Raw genomic sequence first — 21,681 nt, 5'->3', positions numbered from 1 at the left:
TGCTAATTGTGTTAAATGATAAAGTTTTTGCTTTTGTGTTTCCTAAGTGAAAATAAGTCATTTTTTCTCTCTCCGTGTTATGTCTACAGCATCCTCATCTAAGCAGTTCTTTTGTTCTGTCATACAGTGTCCTTTGTATTTTTACTTTAGGTAAGTATATTTTGTTTGAATTAAATTTATAAATATTAATCTTTTTTTTTTCTGCCCAGTTTTGGAGCTCCTGGTGATAAAGCGGGTGCCATGCAGAGACGCCACAGCAGTAATACTGAGGGCATGCCACCAGAAAGGTTGAAATTTTTGCTCAATTATTCCTTACATGTTTATAATTTTATAATATTTATCTGGTCAGTAGAATTTGGTACTGAACCAACCCAAGTCAACCAGCCTCGCTAGTTAAGACACATTCTCAGGAACGGTTACTAAATATATGGGAATTACATTTGGATCAATGCTTTAGACCTGGTAGAACAAGCTCAGCCTGTTTCTGTTGTGTATTTTTAACAGGAACAGGAGTCAGACTCTGGGTTCAGAGAGCAGTCTTGATGAAGGAGGAGTGTTTGACTGTCTGAAGCCAGACTCTCCCACGTCTCCCCAGCAGCTCTTCTCTGGTCTGGTGGGCGTCTCTGCTGGAAACGTGTCTTCAGCTCCCTTCCAGGCTGCAGGGCTGGTTCTGGGTTCTCCTCCAGACGTCTTCATCCAGATGGCATCCTCCACCCGGGACGAAGCCTCCTCGCACCGAACGGAAAACCCTCCTTATCTTCCTCGCCCTTCTCAGCACCATCATCACCATCATCACCACCATCATCACTCTGGTCAACACCGCTCTGCTCTCCTGCATGCGGCCACCTCTGCTGAGAGACACAGCAGCAGAGAGGACGGAGGTGAGAATGTCTGCATTTCAATTAATAAAAGACTAATCGCATTATGGCTGCCAGTAAAAAGGGTGTCTGCAGGGTCTTTAAAAGCCTTAAATTTCACTGAAATATTGTATTATAAGTCGTAAATAAAGATAAAAAAACTATTATGGGTTTTGGAAGTGAGCTTTCATGCAGTGTGTTCCACAACACTAAGGAAATGAAAACATTCAGCTATGGTTTAAGTGCACTGTGTTTAAAAATGTTAATTATTTTTTTTACTTTATTTATAGAAGTTTTTATAAAAACATAACACTTGATTGTGTACATCATGTACATATGTTATCAAAATTATATCTGTTATTACCTGATACTAACAAGAACATGCACCAAAACACGAGCAGACAATACAGCAAATATTTAGCACCATCAAGAAAAAAAAAATCTCAGCCAGTCTAATGAAATAAGAAAATATTTAATAATAAAATTATTGCAGAAACATTATTAACCTATACATCTAAAGGCTGATTTATACTTCTGCGTCAATCGCACGTATATGCTACGGCGCGGCCTACATCTGACGCACACCTTTCAAAAAATGTAACTGCACGTTGCAACGATGCGTAGCAAACGCTCTGTGATTGGTCGGCTTGGTATTGCTGACGAGTGTGGGCAGGACCGAGAGCCACGAGTCTGTTGGAGCGACTGTTTACAAGCGTGGAGTCCCGTGAAGGAGGTCCGGATGAAAAGTTTTGTTTTGTGTTTATCTCATGGTTAAAGTTGTTGCACGTCCGCCGGTTCCTGCCTCAAAATGAGCGAGTTTGAACCACTTGTACATTAAGAAAGGGTTCAGAAAAAACAAAACACCAGTGAAGAAACTCGACGCAGAGGAACGTAAACACCTCACTGCCAACTAGAGTTTCGTAAGTGTTATTGCAGAGCAACAGAAACAGCGTGCAGAAGTATGAATGCACAGCTACACGCGTTGCATGCGCCACCATGGGTCATGCCGATCACTTGACGCAGAAGTATAAACCAGGCTTAAGGAAGGGGCCCCATGTTTGGTTATATAACTTCTGTTAGCCAAATGTAGATAAATGTAGCCTTTCCAGCTTGAGCGCAGAAACCATTTCAGCTAACCATTTAAAAAAATTGGAGGTGTCGTGGATTTTCACTCCGTCAGAATCGCTCACCATGCCAAACATAAGGGAGATTTGTTGATGTTTAGGCTAAGTTCAAGCCTGGTCTGAACATCCAAACAATGCTAATTCCACATCAATTTTAATGTCCATTTCAAAAGCCTGGGAATAAGGTCTGAAGATACTTTTCCAAAATTCAGATACTTCTGGGCAGGACCAGAATATATGACCATAGGTCCCGACTGCGCCTTTGCATTTATGACACAAAGGAGAATAAAGATGATTCTGATTCTGAGGGATAAAAGGATACAACTTGTTTAGTTTGGCTTCAGTATAGTGTAATCTATGCATCACTTTAAATTGTATGAGCTGTAGTCTTACATTTATAGAGTAAGAGTAGATACAACTCATCGGCGCCAATGGCCTAGTGGTTAGTGCGTCGACACATGGAACTCAGGTGCTTGCGGCGACCCGAGTTTAATTCCTGGCTCGAGGTCCTTTGCTGATCCTTCCCCTATCCCTGCTCCCTACACTTTCCTGTTTGTCAATCTCCACTGTCCTATAAATAAAGGTGAAAACCCATAAAAAATAATAAAACTTATTTACAACTCTATCCCTCTTCCCAAGTAGAGGATGAAATGTCAATTCTTAATTCCCTCTCCGAAGAATCTCTAAGGTGTGCAGTAGAAACCAAAACATGAGAAGCAAACAGATAAACAAGGTTGGTCACTGAATGTTTCTCCATTGGGCACTGCCTCAAAAGCTTGTATAAATCATGATCCAGAGAGACATTGTGTTTGGTAAAATGACACACTTGTAAATAGCGAAAAAAAGTGTGATTATGAGAGACCAAAAGTTTTATATAAGTATTTAAATGTGGCCAGTTTGTCATCTACATAAAATCCATTACTGAATGCAATCATTGTCACTCTAAAAAGTAAAGATCTTATCAAGGTGTCCGGGCACAAAATCATGATTTTTGCAGATAGGTAAATAAATGGAGGGATATTTAATCTTTAACGTCATTTTCACTTCATTTAAAATTTGTATAGAATTAAGAACTGATATTCTTGCATTTTACCATTTTCAGTTATAGAGATTTTGACCACAAAACTGCAGCTAAAGAACTGTTACCAACTGACAAGCCCCAAAATGTAGCCACTTAGGACATGTATCTAACTGATCGGAAGCAACTTGATCACACTCATGCCAAAGCATCATGGCCCTGTTAGCTGTTAGCTGCTGAATACTATAGATGGAATGTGGGCAGCGCTAGCCCTCCCACTTCCCTAGATTTTTGCAAATGAGTTTTTGAAATTCTGTGTGCCCTATATCCTTAAATGAAAGGAAAAATCAAAACTGTTAATTCTTTAACAAGTAGTCAACTCAGACTTGAATTAATGAATCGAGTTGGGTTCGAATCTTTTGCTTGATCGCGTCGACGTTGATATGATACATGACCAAATATGTAGTTCCAGATCCGGTAAAACGTGAACGTGCCTTTCCTTCAGACTCTACTGCAGCGTGGGGATCACGAGACTGATCATGACGCGAAGATGAAGATTACTAAAAAAGATAGAGATTCGGCTACAGGAAATAAAGGGTTAAAGTTTATTTTCACAACAATGCTGTGTTTGTTCCTGTCATTTTTCTGATTCTTGATACAATAACCTGCGCTGCAACACAGGATTCGCCATTTGCTATTAAAGCAAGGAGCAGCAGAGACTATTGTGTATGTTACTTTGTCAGACTTGACAGGGACTTTGCCAGTAACTGTTATAGTTCATATTGACCAGTTTCTTCTTGCTCCAGATCATAATATATAAGTGTGACTAAAATTGTGGCCTCGTTTTGTGTAGTTTGCAAAATATGTGTTTAATGTTGTGTTATAAGTTGCTATCGCCCCGTGTGGCTTGTATTCACGTATCTATTATATATCAGTGCATGTACTGTATCTCTCAGGTTAAACCAGGGGTCACCAAACTTGTTTCTGGAGGGCCGGTGCCCAACAGATTTTAGCTCCAACTCTAATCAAACACACCTGAACAAGTTAATTAAGGTCTAATAGGTATACTTGAAACATCCAGGCAGGTGTGTTGAAGCAAGTTGGAGCTAAACCCCGCAGGGACACCGGCCCTCCAGGACCAAGATTGGTGAGCCCTGGGTTAAACCTTCATGGGGCTATTCACATATTGCGTCCAAAACGACATTGAAAGCGTGCTTCTTCCTTTACAAATTAAAATGTGTTTCTGATCCACTGCTGTTTGTTGTTGCTATGCTGTTCCTATACACGCGGCGCGGGCAATTTTCAAAATAGTTAAACTTTTGCCACTGTGTGGATTAATACTGAATGTATGTCGTTGATATTACTTGGGGTTAGCCTTAAGAGTTGAGTAATATGCTGGTGTTTAACTGCATTGCTTTATTGCACTCTTGCATTAGGCTCACACATTGTCTTAGCTGTGGTGGGCGCTGAACGCAGTCGACCAATCACAACAGACTTTGTCATAGGTCCAATCAGCGCCAATTAGCTTCGCACTAAGGAGGGGTTTGGGAACAAATGAATCACTAAAGGAATCATATGGGAGTCGTTGGGATAATTGGAAAATTATTATAAAATAAATACAAATTATAAGACAATAAAAAAGTGTATATCAGCCTGTTGTTGGAGACAAAATATAACCTTTTTTTAATGCAAAATAGGGGCTCTTTAAACGGGTCTTAACTTCCCTAGCGCAAGAATATTTCACCTATAATCCATATCAAAACTTTTTTTTTCATATATATATTTAAGTTGTTTTTTTTTTATTGCAAAGAGATACAATTCACAACAGTTTTTTTTACCGCAAATTCTCCAAATGAATTTCTTTAATCAAGGAAAAAAAACTAAAGCAACACATCCCTTTACATGATCTTCCATTAATACAAAAACTATTTACAGAAGTAACTGGGTCATTTAAAAAAAAGAATCCTTAGTGTGTTAAGCTCTGTATAAGTCTAAAATTTAATTCATAATGTCTTAAGAAACAGTTATTTACGTCTTTTTTTTAAATAAACTTCAATGCTAGATGAACTTAATGTTCGTAGTTAAACAGTCTTTCAAACAGTGGATATTACAATGAGGCATTTGGCAGTAAAGCTTATATAATTACGCATAAAAATGTTTTGCATGTTTTTTCTTCCTGTTATCAGGCGAAGATGCCTCTACTCCAGCTCCTGCTCTCTCTGAACTCAAGGCTGTGGTCACATGGCTTCAGAGAGGATTCCCTTTTATCCTCATTCTCCTCGCTAAAGTCTGCTTTCAGCACAAGCTCGGTAGGTTCAGTATATTATGATGCATCATTTGTAATCATAGCTGTTGTCACTTGTCACTGAGATTGTGCTTTGTTTTCTACATTAGTGACAAAGCTATTAATGTTTACATAATATTAAGATAATTCTAGCATAATTGTTATTATGTTATTAGTAGACTTATTTCTTTGTTTTTCTCAGGAATTGCTGTTTGCATCGGAATGATCAGCACATTTGCCTTTGCAAACTCAACACTGAAGCATCAGGTGGCACTGCGGGTAAGATAATATATATATTAATGCTGTCAATCGATTAAACAAAATATACTAGTTATTTGCACCCTTTTTTTGGTGTTTTTGGCCGAAAGAGATATACTGCCGAATAAGGCTTGGTGATCTAATCGAAGTGATTTTCATGTGCATTTTGTCAGTAAAGCCGGTTCTAGTAAACCTCCAGAACATGAGTTCAGATGGAGCAGAGTTTAATATGAAGTAGAGTCTTAGCACACAGATAAGCTATGCAAAACAAAAATATAGTTTAAATTTGAATTCTGTTTATTCAATCGATAATAACATTGAGATAATAGCTGTTTGCGTCACTTCTCAATGAACTACGACTGAAGTGCTGCACGTGAAATTGCAACACATATTAACATGTTTTTACTCCATACTCGCCTAATAACTACAGTCGCGTGTTTGGAAAAAAATCCTTCTGTGAGATAATTCCAAAGTCGTGCATATTAGTCAGGCTGAATCAATAAACGCAGCTAAATTTTCTGTTTATTCAACAACTGCTATTTTGTGTTTGGACAAGTTTGTCTGTTTTTGTGAGAGCGCCCTCTGGCCTTTGTAGGAGATTTGATACAAATCGTGCCATGTGTTCTTGAGAAGATGTGCATGACAATCAAAGCTTTGCTCAGTCACTTTTGTGATTTTTCAATTTGATTAATAGCCCAGCTTCACAGCCGAAAAAAAACTTATTTATTAGTATAATTCAGATTATCAGTGTGATTATTATGGAGCTTAAACTCCGAACTTCACAATCTGAATTTCTGGTTTTGAATTCAAGAATGTTGAATTTGATGTTCCGAATTTCTTCATCTTGAAAACTTGAAACTGTATTTTTACAAACTGGATGCCTGCAGTCTATAACTTTAGAACCAAAAAAGGCTGAAGTTTGCAAAAATGTCTGTACAAATCAGTTGTTAGATGTTCAATATTAAAGTTAAGAAATTCAAATTTAAATTAAGAAATTTAAATTCAATACCATTTTTAATGGCATATAATTCATTCTTTCATTTTCTTTTCATCTTAGTCTCTTTCTTAATCGTGTCACCACAGTGGAATGAACCGCTAACTTATCCAGCATATGTTTTATGCTGCAACCAATCACTGTAAACATCCATAGGCACTCATTCACACGCACACTCATACACTCAGACAATTTAGCTTACCTTATTCACCTATACCACATGTGTTTGGAATGGGGTAAACCGGAGCATCCAGAGGAAACCCATGCGAACACAGGGAGAACATGCAAACTCCACACTCAAATGCCAACTGTCTCAGCTGAGACTCGAACTAGTAACCTTGCTGTGAGGCGATTGTGCTACCCACTGCGCCACTGTGACACCTAATAGGATAATATAATACTCAGTTCTATTAAATTACAATTGTTAATAATTCAAACCACACTGAACTGAACTAGATTGAAACTCTTGAAAACAGGACTGACACAGTTTCAATTGCAATTCACTAGAACTTCTGTTAAGCTCATTGGACACAATCTAGAAATCATCTTTCTTAGAAATAAAGATGAATTAAATTGAAAATGAACACAATTCAAATTCAGATTGTTTCGGCATATTTTAATCAGTATAGTCTTAAGTTAAGCTAAATTTGAAAAGTTTACAAAATTATATTGTTTATTAAAATACCAATTAACTGTTATAGTGCAGTTTCATTTAAATAAATCTGAAAAATAATTGAAAAGACATTGTGAACTGATGTATTTTCAGGAGGAGAGGTCTGTGTTTACCACCCTCTGGATTATGGTGTTTCTCGCTGGGAACATTGTGTATGTGTACTATACCTTCAGTACTGAGGAACTTCACAACAGGTACAGGCCCATTCAACAGAGTCTCCATCATAACTGATTCCATTTTTTATTTACTTTATGCATTTGAAACGTTTCATTTTCTTCATGTTGTCATTTTGCAGAGTGATCTCTCATTTTATGTTTGTGTCTATCAGCATTTGTGAGTATTTAGTTTCCCATCATTTTTCATTTATTCACATTTTGTTTTGTTGAGCTTTTGTGGAAGCATTCACTGGTTTTGATATTAAGTTTGACTTTTTTTTGTTATTGTCATATTTGACTATACAATACTTTTCAAAAGTGTGTTGTTGGTGTTGAACCTGTCTTTTATGCTCACTAAGCCTGCATTTATATGAGAAAAATTGCATTGAAACTGTAAAATTATCTTAATATATATATCTTAAATTGACTTTTTGCTTTTTAAAACTTACATAAGAAATGTATTCGTATTATTCAAAGCTGAATTAGTAATCAACTTCTTTCCTTCAGTCTTCAGACTCGCACGTAGGGATGCAACAATAGTAGATTTTGGTTGTACGATTACAGCCTGAGGAATAATCACAGTTTCATGGTTATCACTATTATTATGCGTTCAGTCATTTCAAAACACTACTTGTTTAGAAAATCATGTGAAGCTCTTTTTAAAGTGTTATTTATTGCTGCTTAGTAGCCAAATAATAAAGCACAAAACAATATTAAAAACAAACATCATGGTGCTCATGGTGACCCGAGTTCGATTCCCGGTTCGAGGTCCTTTGCCGACCCTTTCCCTCTCTCATTTCCCAACTATTTCCTGTCAATTCTCTGCACTATTCTATCCATTCTATTCTACTATTCACCTCCTGCCCCCTGCCCCCCCAAAAAATAAATAAAATTATAAAAAAAAAAAAAACAATAGTCCATTTCTCTTTTTGGACTTAAAAAATAAGTGATAAAAGTTAATATTCATTCTTTTTTTTTTCGGCTTAGTCCCTTTATTAATCTGATGTTGCTACAGTGGAATGAACCGAAGCGTAGCGGATGCCCTTCCAGCTGCAACCCATCTCTGGGGAAACAAACTTTATTACATAAGCAATCATTTTACCCTGAAAATAAATGACAGAACAATGAATGAATAAGTAAATAAATAAAAAGAAAAAAAATAGTATTTGTCTAATGTAAATCTAAGCTGTATATCAACTAAGTAGTTACTGTTATTATCATTTGTGTTCATACACAATCATTTTAATAGATTTTAATAATTTGTTGAACACATCTTTTGTTTACGTTGCACTAAAAGCTGCTTTTTTTGACTGGTTGAGCCTGAAAGTTGCAAGCGTGTCACACTGATTGTGCGTCGCTCCCTATATGCGCACACAATTTATTCTGCTTCATTCGAAATAACGAACTTGTGCAAGGAGAAGACACGATATATGAATGGCCCGCTGCTGCTAGGTGTCTTATCCATAGTTAATCTATCTAGTGTACGTGCATATTAGTCTCGGTGTACAAACTCGGAACTAGCACATAGTTCGTGCTGCAGTTTTATTCCATGCAACAGAAACGCGGTGTTGAAAAGCCTTTACGATGAATTAACCGTGACGAATTAAAGGGCGGTTAATATTGAAATCAATTAATTGTTGCATCCCTTCTCACATGATCCTTCAGAAATAACTCCAGTGTCAAGAAAATGTTTATAACAATATTATCAATGGTACAAAAATATAATACATTTTTATATATATATATATATATATATATATATATATATATATATATATATATATATATATATATATATATATATATATATATATATATATATATATTTATTTATTTATTTATTTATTTATTTATTTATTTATTTATTTATTTATTTATTTATTTATTTATTTATTATTTTTTTGACTAATAGAAAACTTAAAAAAAAAAAATTTTTAAACATTTTTTGTGGCGTCTTTACTGTCACTTTGAATGAATTCAGTGTCTCCAGTCTGATTTAATGTATCCATTTATTTAAAAAAAAAACTTATTGACATCAAACTTTTGAATAGTTGTATATCACGAATATATACTATAAATGTATTCTATACAATTATATGATTTTTTAAAATGATATTCTTATAAATAATACTGCAATTTACTCAATAAAACAAATCTTAAATGAAAATACATATGTTTTTCTCTCAGCCTTATTTTTGCCAAGCCAAACATCAACAGTTTTGACTTCTTTGACCTGATCTGGGCTGTTGGAATAACAGATTTTGTGCTGAAGTATTTCACCATCGAGCTCAAATGCTTCATACTCTTCCTGCCTAAAATGATCCTCGCCTTCAAGTCTAGGGTAAGTCTATAACTGACCGCGTTTCATATTAAATTACTGTATCTCATCATGCAGAACAGTTATAAATGTAGCTTGGATACTGGTCAAGTGATTTTGAATTTTGGCAAACCGATGCCCATAACTCTATTCATTGAACATGATGGCTAATTTGTATTTGAATATCTCATTTTTGAATGTTTGCTTTCTAAAGCCATAACAAATAGACTGAACCAATTATTTTACTAGGGTAGAGTAAGCTCTAGAAGAGGTGACCTCTGAGAAATTGATTATTGAAACAACCATTGACACTGTGGTAAAGGGCTGATGTATATTATGAGAACTCTAAATTGCTTTATGACCTTGGATACATGAAAACTTATTTACCCCTTTTTCACTAACATGCACCAGGTGATAGTTTGGAGACAGTGCTATTGCCAGTTCTAAACTGGTTCTGAGCTGGTTCGACTTTTACCCCAGCTAGAGAGCCACTGTAGTGCCAGGTCTGATCTAACTGCATTTGTCTCATCTTATCTTTCCCAGCAACACAACTGCGGAAGTGCCAAATACAAATGCGGCATCAACGATTTGTTTTTATTAATGTTGATAACTTTAATCGAGGGGCGACAGTGGGTAGCAATGCCGCCTCACAGCAGGAAGGTCACTGGTTTGAGCACCAGCTGGACCAGTTGGCATATCTGTATTAAGTTTGCATGTTCTCCCCGTGTTGGCGTGGGTTTCCTCTAGTGTCTCTGGTTTCCCCCACAGTCCAAAGACATGTGCTATTGATGAATTGGGTAAGCAAATTGTCTGTAGTGTATGTGTGTATGTCCTGGTCCTCCAAATTGGGGGTTGAGCGTTGAGCTAACAACTCATCTCATAAAATTAATGTTATAAAGAACCAATATGGTGTGGCAAAATATGAACTTCGATATAAAAATGGCCCTGGGAGTGAGTAACTTTGATCACCATCCAACACTGAATCCAACATGTTCATTGACTATGACAAACTGTTAGAATAGATGGAGATTAATCGATAATGATGTGTTCATGCAGCCTGTCATAATTTGTATAGACGATAAGCAATGCAAGCGAGAATAATATGTTATGCATTGCACTGTAGTTTGAATAAACAGAGATTCAGCAATTCTGCTTTTTCAAATATGGCGTTTCTGTTCGTCTCCTTGGTCACGGTAACCCCGCCCTCAGCCTCTAATGCCAGTTGTTCCTATTTCTAGTCCAGCAATGTTTTGGGGCTGCTTAAGTGCAACTTCTGCTTTGGTGCTACTTTTCCTGATTTAGAGCCAGGGCTTTGGGAAACGATTTGAAACCGATCTGGCTCTGAACCAGAATTCAAACTGCATTGGTGGAAAAGGGATTAATTACAGGAGAATTCCATAACAAATTAGGAACCTTAACAATACCGATTAAAAAAAGATGCAGCTGCGTTGTTGCCTTGCGTCGGTTCACCTCTGGCTCTGTCTGAACCAAAAAGCTGCCCATGAACACTCCAAACAGACAGCAGCCAACTGATTCAAGAGCTCGTGTTGTGATGTGTTTTTCTGCACCACGGGGGCAGTACTCTATCTCGTTCAGAACGGGAAGATGGAACTTCTGATGCACACATGTAAATCGCAAACACAGCAGTGTTTAGTGTCATTATCACAGTATTTGTCAATCACCAAGGAGGGATTCAGCCCTGCAAATATGTCTGATAATCTAATATTCCATATCGTTTGTAAATATTTGAGAAATGTAGCAAAATTAAGCTGCGTTCATACTATGAGTGACATTTCAACAGAGAGCAATCGATCGTTGGCGACTAGGTTGGCGTGTCGAGTTATGCAACAAAGTTGAGAATCTTTCTACTTTATGCAAATGAAGAGCGACTTTCTTTAGCGACAGCCAAACTCTCAGCTCCTGCAGCATGATTCTTGTGTGCGGAAGAGAAATAGCAGCAATGGCCAAGAACACCCATTTATGTTTTGATTCTGTTTACATTTAGTGTTTTCTCTGAACAATGTTTACTATTTGTGGCACGTAAACTTATTCACTCTCTCTAAATATCATCATAAACGTTACCTAAGCAACCCTAAGGTGGGAACGACCACTTGCGACTTCAATTCAGAGTGACAGCCAGCTACAGAGTCGCTGCTAGTGGGAACGAGGCATTACAGTTGGCCTATTTGTGTTCTTTCTTGACTTGCTATTGTTTACTTGCTATTAGGGATGTCCAGATCAGGTTTTTTCCCTTGAGTCTGAGTCATTTGATTTTGAGTATCTACCGATACCGAAACCCAATCCAATACTTCTATAATGCATAAAAAAAGAATACAGAAAAGAGAAGAAACAGATCGAGGATGTTTCTTATTTTTTATTTGATTCAGCTTATTTTAAAATTCAATAACTCTGTTTGTTTGTTGTGTTAAATGTAGCCTTTTTCTTTCCACCTCTTCCAATTCCAAGTTCACATATCTCAGTTTGCTATGGCAATGTTGTTGTCATCAACTTTTTAATATCTCCAGACTGCTGACATCGCGCTTTCTGCTTCATGCTACTTCCGTGTTTTACTTTGCCGGGATTTAACCAATAGCGTCTCTGCAACAAAGTGATGTCATGCCCCACGAGTTGCTGTTTCTGTGTGAAGTCAAAGAAGAGCTCTAACTCTGTGCCACCACATAACTATAGATGTGTTAAAAAACAATGAGAATTTATATATATTCGAGTCCTGATTGGGAGGTAATGTCTGATTCCGATCGAGTCTGAAACTACGTGATCAGGTCTGGACCTCATACCTGCCAACACTCACAATTTTCCATGAGAGTCTCCTGTATTTCAAACCCATGTCCAGTTTTGTTCTGTCTCCCGGAAAATTCCCTTAATTTCACCCCTTCCCCCCGCAGTCTTTAACACCCATGGATTGCCGACGTTGGTATAATATCCGATTGCTGCGTCTGCCTGAAACCTGGTGCATAGTACAAATCAGGGCCCCCAATCACCTAATCCCCACCCCCTCCCCCCTGCTCTTCAAGTCTCTTCACCTGGCCCCAACACCCCCTGTAATTACCAGCACATGCCCCTCGTCTCTGCACAGAACCTGAACATCACTACTTGCTATCACTTCACTACGTCAAACTTGTGTTCTGATTCATTGCCGAAAATCCAATAAGAGCGCACTCTTCAGCCAATGCCAATCTACATGCTGAGTCAGGTCAATGAGCTCCAACGTTAACACGATACAAGGCGAAGTGTGGAACACACCAAACCACGTAGACTAACTGATGAAGCCTATTGGGCGACTTTTAACTTAGTGTGTGCCGCCCCTAACCCTAACTTTAACTTAATTGAAGATCGTCGACGCCAGTGGTGTTGTGCGTCGACACATGGACTCCAGTGCTCATGGCTACCCGAGTTTGATTCCCGCCTCGCGGCCCTATGCCGATCCTTCCCCTCTCTCTGCTCCCCATGCTTTCCTGTAAATATTCCACACGTTCCTATTCATTGAAGGTGAAAACCCCGAAAAAATTATTATAAAAAAAAATTAACTTAAATGAAGATCAACAAGTACTCATGTTTTTATCTTGTTAATGTGATGATTTTGGAGTAAAACCCTGGTAGACCAAGTCAGCTTCAAGGCACCAGTTCAAACTAGGTTGAACTGGCAAGTTAAACCTAATAAGGTGAAAAAACAAAATAGTGTGTCGTGACACCCTGCCTGCGTGGTTGGCTGATTGGAAGACAGTATGTGATCTCATTGGCCCACTGGGGCTGGGATGAGGTCACCTCTCTGAGGAAAACACACACACAAACACACATGCTCTTAGACAATCATTGGAGCGGTTCTGCAGTCTATTATAACAGTAGATGCTCTGTAAACACATCACACTCCCTTATATTGAAGAATCAAGCTTATGCAATCTGCTCCATTGCACTCAAACGCACAGACGTGCACACATCTGCCGCGATAATCAGACTTGCACACAGTTTCTGGTTTTCTGAAGCTCTCTTCCAGGAACTTACCGCTGTTTCTACCCAAACACTTCCAGCTATTAACTTCAAGCCCCAGTCATCTCCATACCCACCCCCTGAAACCAAACGCACACTTTCCACCTCTTGCATCGGGCCCAGGTGGCATACTTTCAGGCAATGATGTCATGGTCAATGTGTCAGGCTTTCCGCTGACTTTCCATGCCCAGCATCACCACAACTACAAACACACACACACACATACATCCAAACATGTCAGTATAAGATCTTGCATAATCGCGCCAGCAAGTCTCTGCATGTCAAAATGAACTCACACTGTCCATAACAATTGAGTGCAAATGAATATTAGGATCTTTTTTTTATTGAATGCAATTTTTTCATATTATTTTGATCCTTGTATTTGAGATGAAAAGTTCCTTAAAAACATTAAGCAGCACAACTTTTTTAAAAAAAATCATGATAGCAATTTGTTTTTGAGCATGAACTTTAAGGGCTCTATTTTGACGATCCATGCGCAGAGCGCAAAACGCAGGGCGCAAACACTTTCAGGGCGTGTCAAAACGCATTTTTGCTAATTTACGGACGGGAAAATGCGCTTTGCGCCAAGGCACATGGGCTAAAAGAGTTAAGTTTATTTTCTAAATGAGTTATAGGTGTGTTTTGAGAATAAACCAATTAGAGTCTCATCTCCCATTCCCTTTAAGACCCAGCTGCGTCGCGCCAAGAGCGCATTGGCTATTTACAGGACGCAAAGTAAGTCTAAGTGGAAAAAATGAGCATTTCACCAGCAAACAGTTAACAGACATCAATTAGTCTATAAATAAATAATTTTGTTTGTTAAGCGCAAAGATTTGTTTCAAAACTATTTCTAAATTCAGTTCTAATTTCTAGCAAACGAATAAATGAACAATAATGACCAAGTGTTATCAAAATACAGAGTTATTTCCAAATACACCTGCCATGCACCATATGGTCTAAAACCTGACAGGTGGGCAAATCTAAGCTTGTTTTTAATAAAGCAAATATAAATATGGATATAATAAATAATACTGCTAATAATAATAACATTATACAAAAGCAAATTGTTATGAATGAACTGAAAAAGCCTCTTGAGATGAAGAAGACATAAAAGCAGTGGTTTTTCATATTTATGTAGGCTAGAAAATAATATGTTTTGTAATATTTTAATCCTTTATATTTATATCCTATATCTATTCTTATTATATCCTATATATATCCTTAATATTTACATTTTTTCATATGTAAAGATATTTGCCTATTGCTCTCTTGTGCGTATTAAGCAGTGTGTAAGCGAGGCACAACTCTGCGCCGGAGTTTAGACAGGGTTTGTTTTGGTCTAATGAAAAATCTATTTTAGTTTCTCAAAATAGCGACGCGCCAGCGGTCCGCCTCAGAACGCCTTCCTTTTTAGACCAGAACGCCTATGGACACACAAATGAGCGCTAATGCATTTGCTATTTAAACAGCGTAGCGCAACGCCTCAAAACGACTCTTGCGCCAAGCTGAAACTACCAAAAGACTACTGCGCCGCGCCTTGCACCACACTGCGCTGGGTGTATGATAGGGCCCTAAATATTTAAAGAATGTAACGTTTTTTTTTTTTTTGATTACTTCTCAAGGATAAAATTACCGTAATATTTTTGCAGGTATTTAAGCATGCCAATTGAACATTCTTGTTTATAAGAAAAACAATGCAATTGTGTGATATTCCGCTTTGAAAATGTATTTTCCGTAATGCAACGCTGTTTTGTTTTAGTCATTTTAACCCGTCCAATGCAACTTTAGCCAATTATATTTCAGCACCCCGGGTTGCCTTGGTGGAAAATCGCGTATTTCATTCATTCATTCAGAAAAGCTCTGAAAGCATATGTCCGTGACCGAAATGCGATCTCCAGTGGACAGTAACGTGACACGTCAAAACCTTCTTCACCAATCAGATTGGCACTTTTGTTCACGTGCACGAAGCTGCTGAAGTTACATTAAACAGCACATTTGGAGGCGTTCAAGATCAAAACTGGCAATGTGAGCGCACATTGAAGAAGATGCCCTGAGGCGATATGAACGTGGAGCTGCTTATTGTACTGGTGAACAATCATTTCTTCATCGCTAGAGCTGGAGCTGCTACTTGAACCATCCATGCTTGTTCGAATCGCCAGTAACTTTAACAAGGAGCGTGTCAGTCTTCTTCTTCTTCTGTGCTGTTCAGAAGCTTTAAGTTGTGTAGCTCCATCTAATGTCAAGGAGTGTTTTTGCATACTCTTCTGCTTGACGCCAGTGAAAATCATTTGGGTTTGAATCTGAAAAAACGTCTCAAAACGCTGACAATAGACACAAAACAAAAGTTTCCTGGTGTGTACGAGCCTCTACAGTCCATTACAGTCTACAGTATTCCTCTGTTGCAATCGGAATATCACAATAGTTAATCCAGAAAAAAGCAGCAAAATCACCACCAGATTGCTGTTGTGTTTGCGATAAGACAAAATAAACACATGCGGGCATTTCTTCTTTCTTTCTGTCAACACAACACACATTCCTGATATGCGAGTCCCATCTCACACTCAGTACACTACAGTTATATGGTATAAATACAGCACTACAACATATAAAAGAGAGATCGACAAAGAATATCACTTACCTGTTTAATAATCATTTGATCAGCTGTAGTTTAAAATTACGCTGTATTTTTCCTCCTCTAAGTGCTTATTATGCAGTCTCTGTTGCCATCTTGTGGATGGACAACGTCAGCCGTCTTTGCAGAATGACAGGCTTCTACAGACGCGATGTCTCTTAGAAATAATAAATATTTTAAAATAGGCTCTATTCTCATAAATCAACTGCATAGATGCAATCAAAACACTTACATTCTCAACTAAAAAGCTTCAAAAGTACATTGTTGTCCAACAGCAGTAATATTTTTAAACTGTAGAGTCTCCTCTGCTTGCTGCTGTATGTGGGCGGAGTAATACACAAGGGTGAAGAGGCGGTACGAGTGTTGTTACTGGCAGAATATTGCACTGCTATCAGCCAATCAGATTTTAGAACCAGACTGAACTGTTGTATAACCTATAATAAATAATCAATTAAACCGTCAACATTCCAAAATAAAATTTGACAAGGATAAGTATCCACCGTATTAAGCATCCACTCTGAAGCGATTTATACATGTTTGCAAATGGGGTCCAAATTCGAACTCGCACCTCCCAAAATGAGAAACCAACGCACAAAAAGTTTATTAAAGAACATCTTAAGTGGTCCTTAGATCAATTAAACCGTTTCCCACCCGCAGGACCTCCCAGTGCGTTCGATAATTGTTTTTTTTCCCATTGTTGTTTTGAAGACGCAGACACGGCTGTTAAGGCTGAGGAAATGCACTGCTCCCCCATGATGCAATTGGCCAAACGATTCACTGGTTTGGACGGATTCCAGCTCCAGTTTGTCTAATGGCAAAATGTGAGTGAGTGCAGGGCTGCAGGGACTCTGGCGGAGATGAATTGCTTGCGTACGGAGGTTACAGATCTCCGTCAGTCAGTCTGCGAGCTCCCCAACAGGGTGATTAATCGCTGTCAGGTGGAGTCCAACAAGTCATTATGCATCCGGGGCTGGGACTGCTGTCAGACAGTGCACATGATGTGGCTGATTATGACTTCAGACTAGTTCCAGAACTAGTTATTGAATGTAGAACATAACAGCATAACTTGAGATGCTCAGACCAGCACAATAATAATAATAACATTAACACTGTCTTTAACGCCTTTCTCTCCCTCTCTGTTTCTTGTGCTATTATGTTTGCTCTCTTTCTTTCGTTTGGTTTCTTTTGCTCTTTTTCTTTCAATCTTCCTTTCTTTTTTCACTCTTTCTTTTTTCTTGCTCTTTGTTTTGATCTTTTTTGCTCTGTCGCTCTCACTTATTCTTTCTTTCGCTCTTCTTTCTCTTGCACTTTCTTTCACTCTTTCTTTTTCACTCGTGATCTTTTTTTTGCTCTTGCTCTTTAACTGTTTCTTTCACTCTTTCGCTCTTTCCTTTTTATTCTTGATCTTTCTTTCACTATATCTTTCACTCTTTGATTCACTCTTTCCTTTTCACTCTATCGATATTTCTTTTTGCTCTTTCGCTTCTTTTGTCCTTTTTCTTTCAATCTTTCTTTTGCTCTGTCGCTCTCACTTATTCTCTCTTTCTCTTGCACTTTCTTTCACGCTCTTTTTCACCCTTGATCTTTCTTTTGCTCTTGCTTTAACTTTCTTTCGCTCTCGCTATTTCTTTTTTCGTTCTTGATCTATCTTTGCCTTTTTTCTCTGCTTTACTCTTCGCTTATTCTTTCTTTCACTCTTTCTTTCTTTTTTCACTCTTGATCTTTCTTTCGCTCTTGCTCTTTCACTGTTTTGCTTTTAATTTTTTTTTATTCTTGATCTTTCTTTCACTACTTTTTTTTCTTTCCGCTCTTTCCCTTTTTCTTTTTCACTCTATCGAACTTTCTTTTGTTTACTCTTTCAATCTTGTTTCACTCTCTTGCGCTTGCTCTATCACTTGTTCTTTCAATCTGTTTCTTTCGCTCTTAATTTTTTGCAATTTCTTTTGCTCTTTCTTTCACTTATTCTTTCTTTCACTCTTTTTTTTTGCTCTTGCTCTTGCTCCTTTCTTTCTTTCTTTCTTTCTTTCACTTTATTTTGCTCTTACTCTTAGTTCTTTCACTCTTTCTTTCACTTATTCTTTCTTTTTGGTCTTTCTTGGTTTTTTTTGCACTTTCTTTTGCTCTTTCCTTTACTTATTTTTTCTTTCGCTCTTTCTTTCTTTTGCACTTTTTCGCTCTCTTTCTTTTTCCCTCTTGATCTTTGTCGCTTTTTCACTCCTTTCTTCCTTCTGCTTTAATTTTTCCCTTTCTTTTTCACTCCTTAGATCTTTCTTTTGCTTTCTTTCTTGCTTTCTTTCACAACTTTTTATCTTTCTTTAGCTCTTTTGCTCTTTTTTTTTTAGCTCTTTCTCTCTTTTTCTTACTTTCTCTCGCTCTATTTCTTTCTCTTTCAATAAACTCCTTATTTGCTGCTTATTTACAGTGATTAAATGATCGATATCTTAATAATAGGCAAATAATAAGCCAAGAGTTTATAGTGAGAATTGATACTTAAGTGTTACCTAATTTTCTATTATTATTATTATTATTATTATTATTATTTTTATTATTGAGAAAAGTTGTGATACTTATCCGTGTAGCGCAAGTTAAGTTACCACCCGAATAAAATCAAGCTCAAAATCTAAAATCAAATTGATTTTAGAGCAAAATTTTGAGATTTTGCTCCAGCATAACTGGACTTACCTGGATAAAACCCAAACCAACTTTGTGCAACATGCCTCTTCTCAAATAAAATGTCCCATACGTCCTGGATGGCATGAGTGTGATTAAATAAACTGCAAATGTTTACTTTTTTAAACTATCCCTTTAAATTGTTCATTAAAAGGAGAATTCACAATAGCATCATGCAAAGCCTTTTACATCTTTAGTATTTGTTTGTTTGTTAATTTCTCCGTCTTTGTCTTGATAAGCAGCATGTTTCAAAGCAGCAATCTTTGTTAATAGTGTTTGAAGCTGTCCAGTTTTGTCACATGGTTCTCTATCAGCGTATACATGCAGAGGTTTGCCTGTATGACGTAGCTCAGCATGAAACCATGGAGTGTTGCTCTTTGACACAGAAATTAGCCAAGTTTTACAGTTATCCCGCTACTTCTTTAATGCTATGATTGGGGTCTGGGAAGGGTGGGCTTGTTAGATTTTTGTGAGGGTAGCAGGTGTACCGTGTTCCTGCCAGTTTTGTTTGCCACGCAGTGATTTTTGCCAGGAGAGAGAGCAGAGCACTGGACTCTGGCCATATTTCTCCATGTCACCGCATCTTTAAAGCTTGAGGGTAAGATGTGCACAGTTAATGAACGAGCAGATGAGACGAGACTGGGATCTTGTTCAAGTTCAGTGAGAGGAAGGATGTGTTGTTTGTTTCTGTGTGTTGTCATCTCATGCCGGTGTTCGAGTAGAGCGCACGGTTTGTGAAGATATTGTTAAACAGTTGGTCGTCACAGCTGGAGGTCTTAGAAGCGTCAAAGAGAAACAGCCTGTTTGGTTTTTATAAACATTTAGTGTGTAGTAATAATAATGGCATTAATAATAATGGTAATAATAATAATAATATAATCATTATTATTATTATTATTATTATGTCAGCTCTTTTATTTAATAAACTAATATTAAATTATTTATTAAATGAACTATTGTTGTTGTTGTTGTTGTTGTTAATGTTTTTATTTTTATTATCATTATTATTATTATCATCATTATTATTATTGTCAGCTATTTTATTCAATAAACTAATATTAAATAATTTATGAAATGAACTGTTGTTATTATTATAATTGTTGTTGTTGTTGTTATTATTATTATTTTTATTATTATTATTATTATTATTTTAGATATTTTATTTAATAAACTAATACTAAATTTATTTAATCAATGAACGTATTATTATTATTATTATTATTATTATTATGTCAGCTATTTTTTCTATATAATAGTATTAAATAAATGTATTAAATAAATATATTATTATTATCATTATTTTTATTATTTATTTTTTCAATAAAGTAATATTAAATTAATTGAATTAAATGAAATTATTGTTATTATTATTGTTATTATTATTATTATCATCATCATTATTAATATTATGTTAGCTATTTTAACAAATACTATAATATTTGGTTGACTTATTAAATTAACTTATTTATTATTATTATGCCAGCTATTTGATTTAATAAACAAAATATTTTAATCCAACCAACTTAATGAAAAGGACTTTTTTTTTAATAAGTAGAATATTTTATATGATTTTTTTATATAACAATTGTTGTTGTTTTTTAATTAAGCATAAATAAAACTGTATTCTTTTTTTATTCTTTTTCTTTTTTTATTCTATTTCTTATAATTATGTTTGCTTATTACCCAATATGTTTTATATTTGTATTGTTATACATCTATATTTTTTATTAATATTGAATGAATGCATTGTTTCAAATTCAATTTGAATATGATAAATGTTTGATAGAAAATTTGATAAATATTTAGTGAAACTCTCTGGATTCATATGGTAATGATTATGTAGATGGCAATGTTAATGTATTCGTTCTTGGCGGTCAAGATCTGCTACGCTGCTGCTGCTTTGGTTATTATGGCCATATAGAGCCGTATAGAATCTTGTGACCTAAAGTATCCACAAAAAAAAAAAAACTCTTCTGAATCTTACATTTGATCTGAATCTTTGTAAACGGATGTGTGAAATCAGACCTGCAGAAGCCCTCTTTAAAATCAGGCCAGGGCCTCTTGATTGGTTTCAGAGGTTTGGCTGATCTGTGTCTGTGTGTGATTTTTCAGGGGAAGTTTTATCTGCTGATAGAAGAGCTGAGTCAACTCTTCAGAGCACTAGTTCCAATCCAGCTGTGGTACAAGTACATCATGGGTGAAGATCCATCCAGCAGCTACTTCCTCGGAGCAATGCTGATTATCATCTACAGCCTTTGTAAGGTAGTCTGGTTGATTCAGTCTCTTCCATGTAACTCTGAAGGGATAGTACACCCCAAAATTACAACTCTGTCATCATTTTCTCACCCTTCACCTTTTCCAGACCTCCATGAGTGCCTTTTTTTCTTTTTTTACAAAAAAAGATATTTTGAAGAATGTTGGAAACAGGTTGTATTATTTAGTTCCAACTATGGAAGACAATGGTTACCGTTTCCAACATTCCTCAAGCACATTTTGGAAACAAAACATAATTACATAATAATATAGTAATAATAATATATAATTATAATATTTAATATTATTATTAATATTAATTAATAAAACTTAATATTACTATAGTAATAATATTTAAATTGTAATAAGAATAATTATGTAATTGTTTTGTTTACAAAATAAATAATTGTAGTAATAACTATAATAGTTGTTATTATTATT

The 21,681-nt window shown here is 36.4% G+C and overlaps 1 protein-coding gene across 15 annotated transcripts in view; it reads left to right on the top strand.

Moving 5' to 3' along the window:
• rnft2 (ring finger protein, transmembrane 2) overlaps positions 1-21,681 on the top strand; it is a 30,520-nt gene that overhangs the window by 1,596 nt on the left and 7,243 nt on the right. For 8 of the 15 annotated variants that reach the window (XR_015490234.1, XR_015490237.1, XR_015490238.1 and 5 more), the window contains exons 2-9: positions 210-287; positions 505-881; positions 5,186-5,308; positions 5,486-5,562; positions 7,302-7,402; positions 7,504-7,541; positions 9,551-9,704; positions 21,100-21,249. Coding sequence is in view for 4 of the 15 variants with exons in the window: in XM_087251943.1 (XP_087108069.1) it covers positions 210-287; positions 505-881; positions 5,186-5,308; positions 5,486-5,562; positions 7,302-7,402; positions 9,551-9,704; positions 21,100-21,249 (1,060 nt within the window). In the remaining 11 variants the exon portion in view is untranslated. 15 annotated transcript variants of the gene reach the window in all.

Source organism: Danio rerio, chromosome 5 (assembly GCF_052040795.2).
Source record: "Danio rerio strain M-AB ecotype USA chromosome 5, GRCz13ab, whole genome shotgun sequence".
Lineage (NCBI taxonomy): Eukaryota > Metazoa > Chordata > Actinopteri > Cypriniformes > Danionidae > Danio > Danio rerio.
Note: the sequence above shows the minus strand (reverse complement) of the source record. Positions and strands in the feature narration are given on the sequence as shown.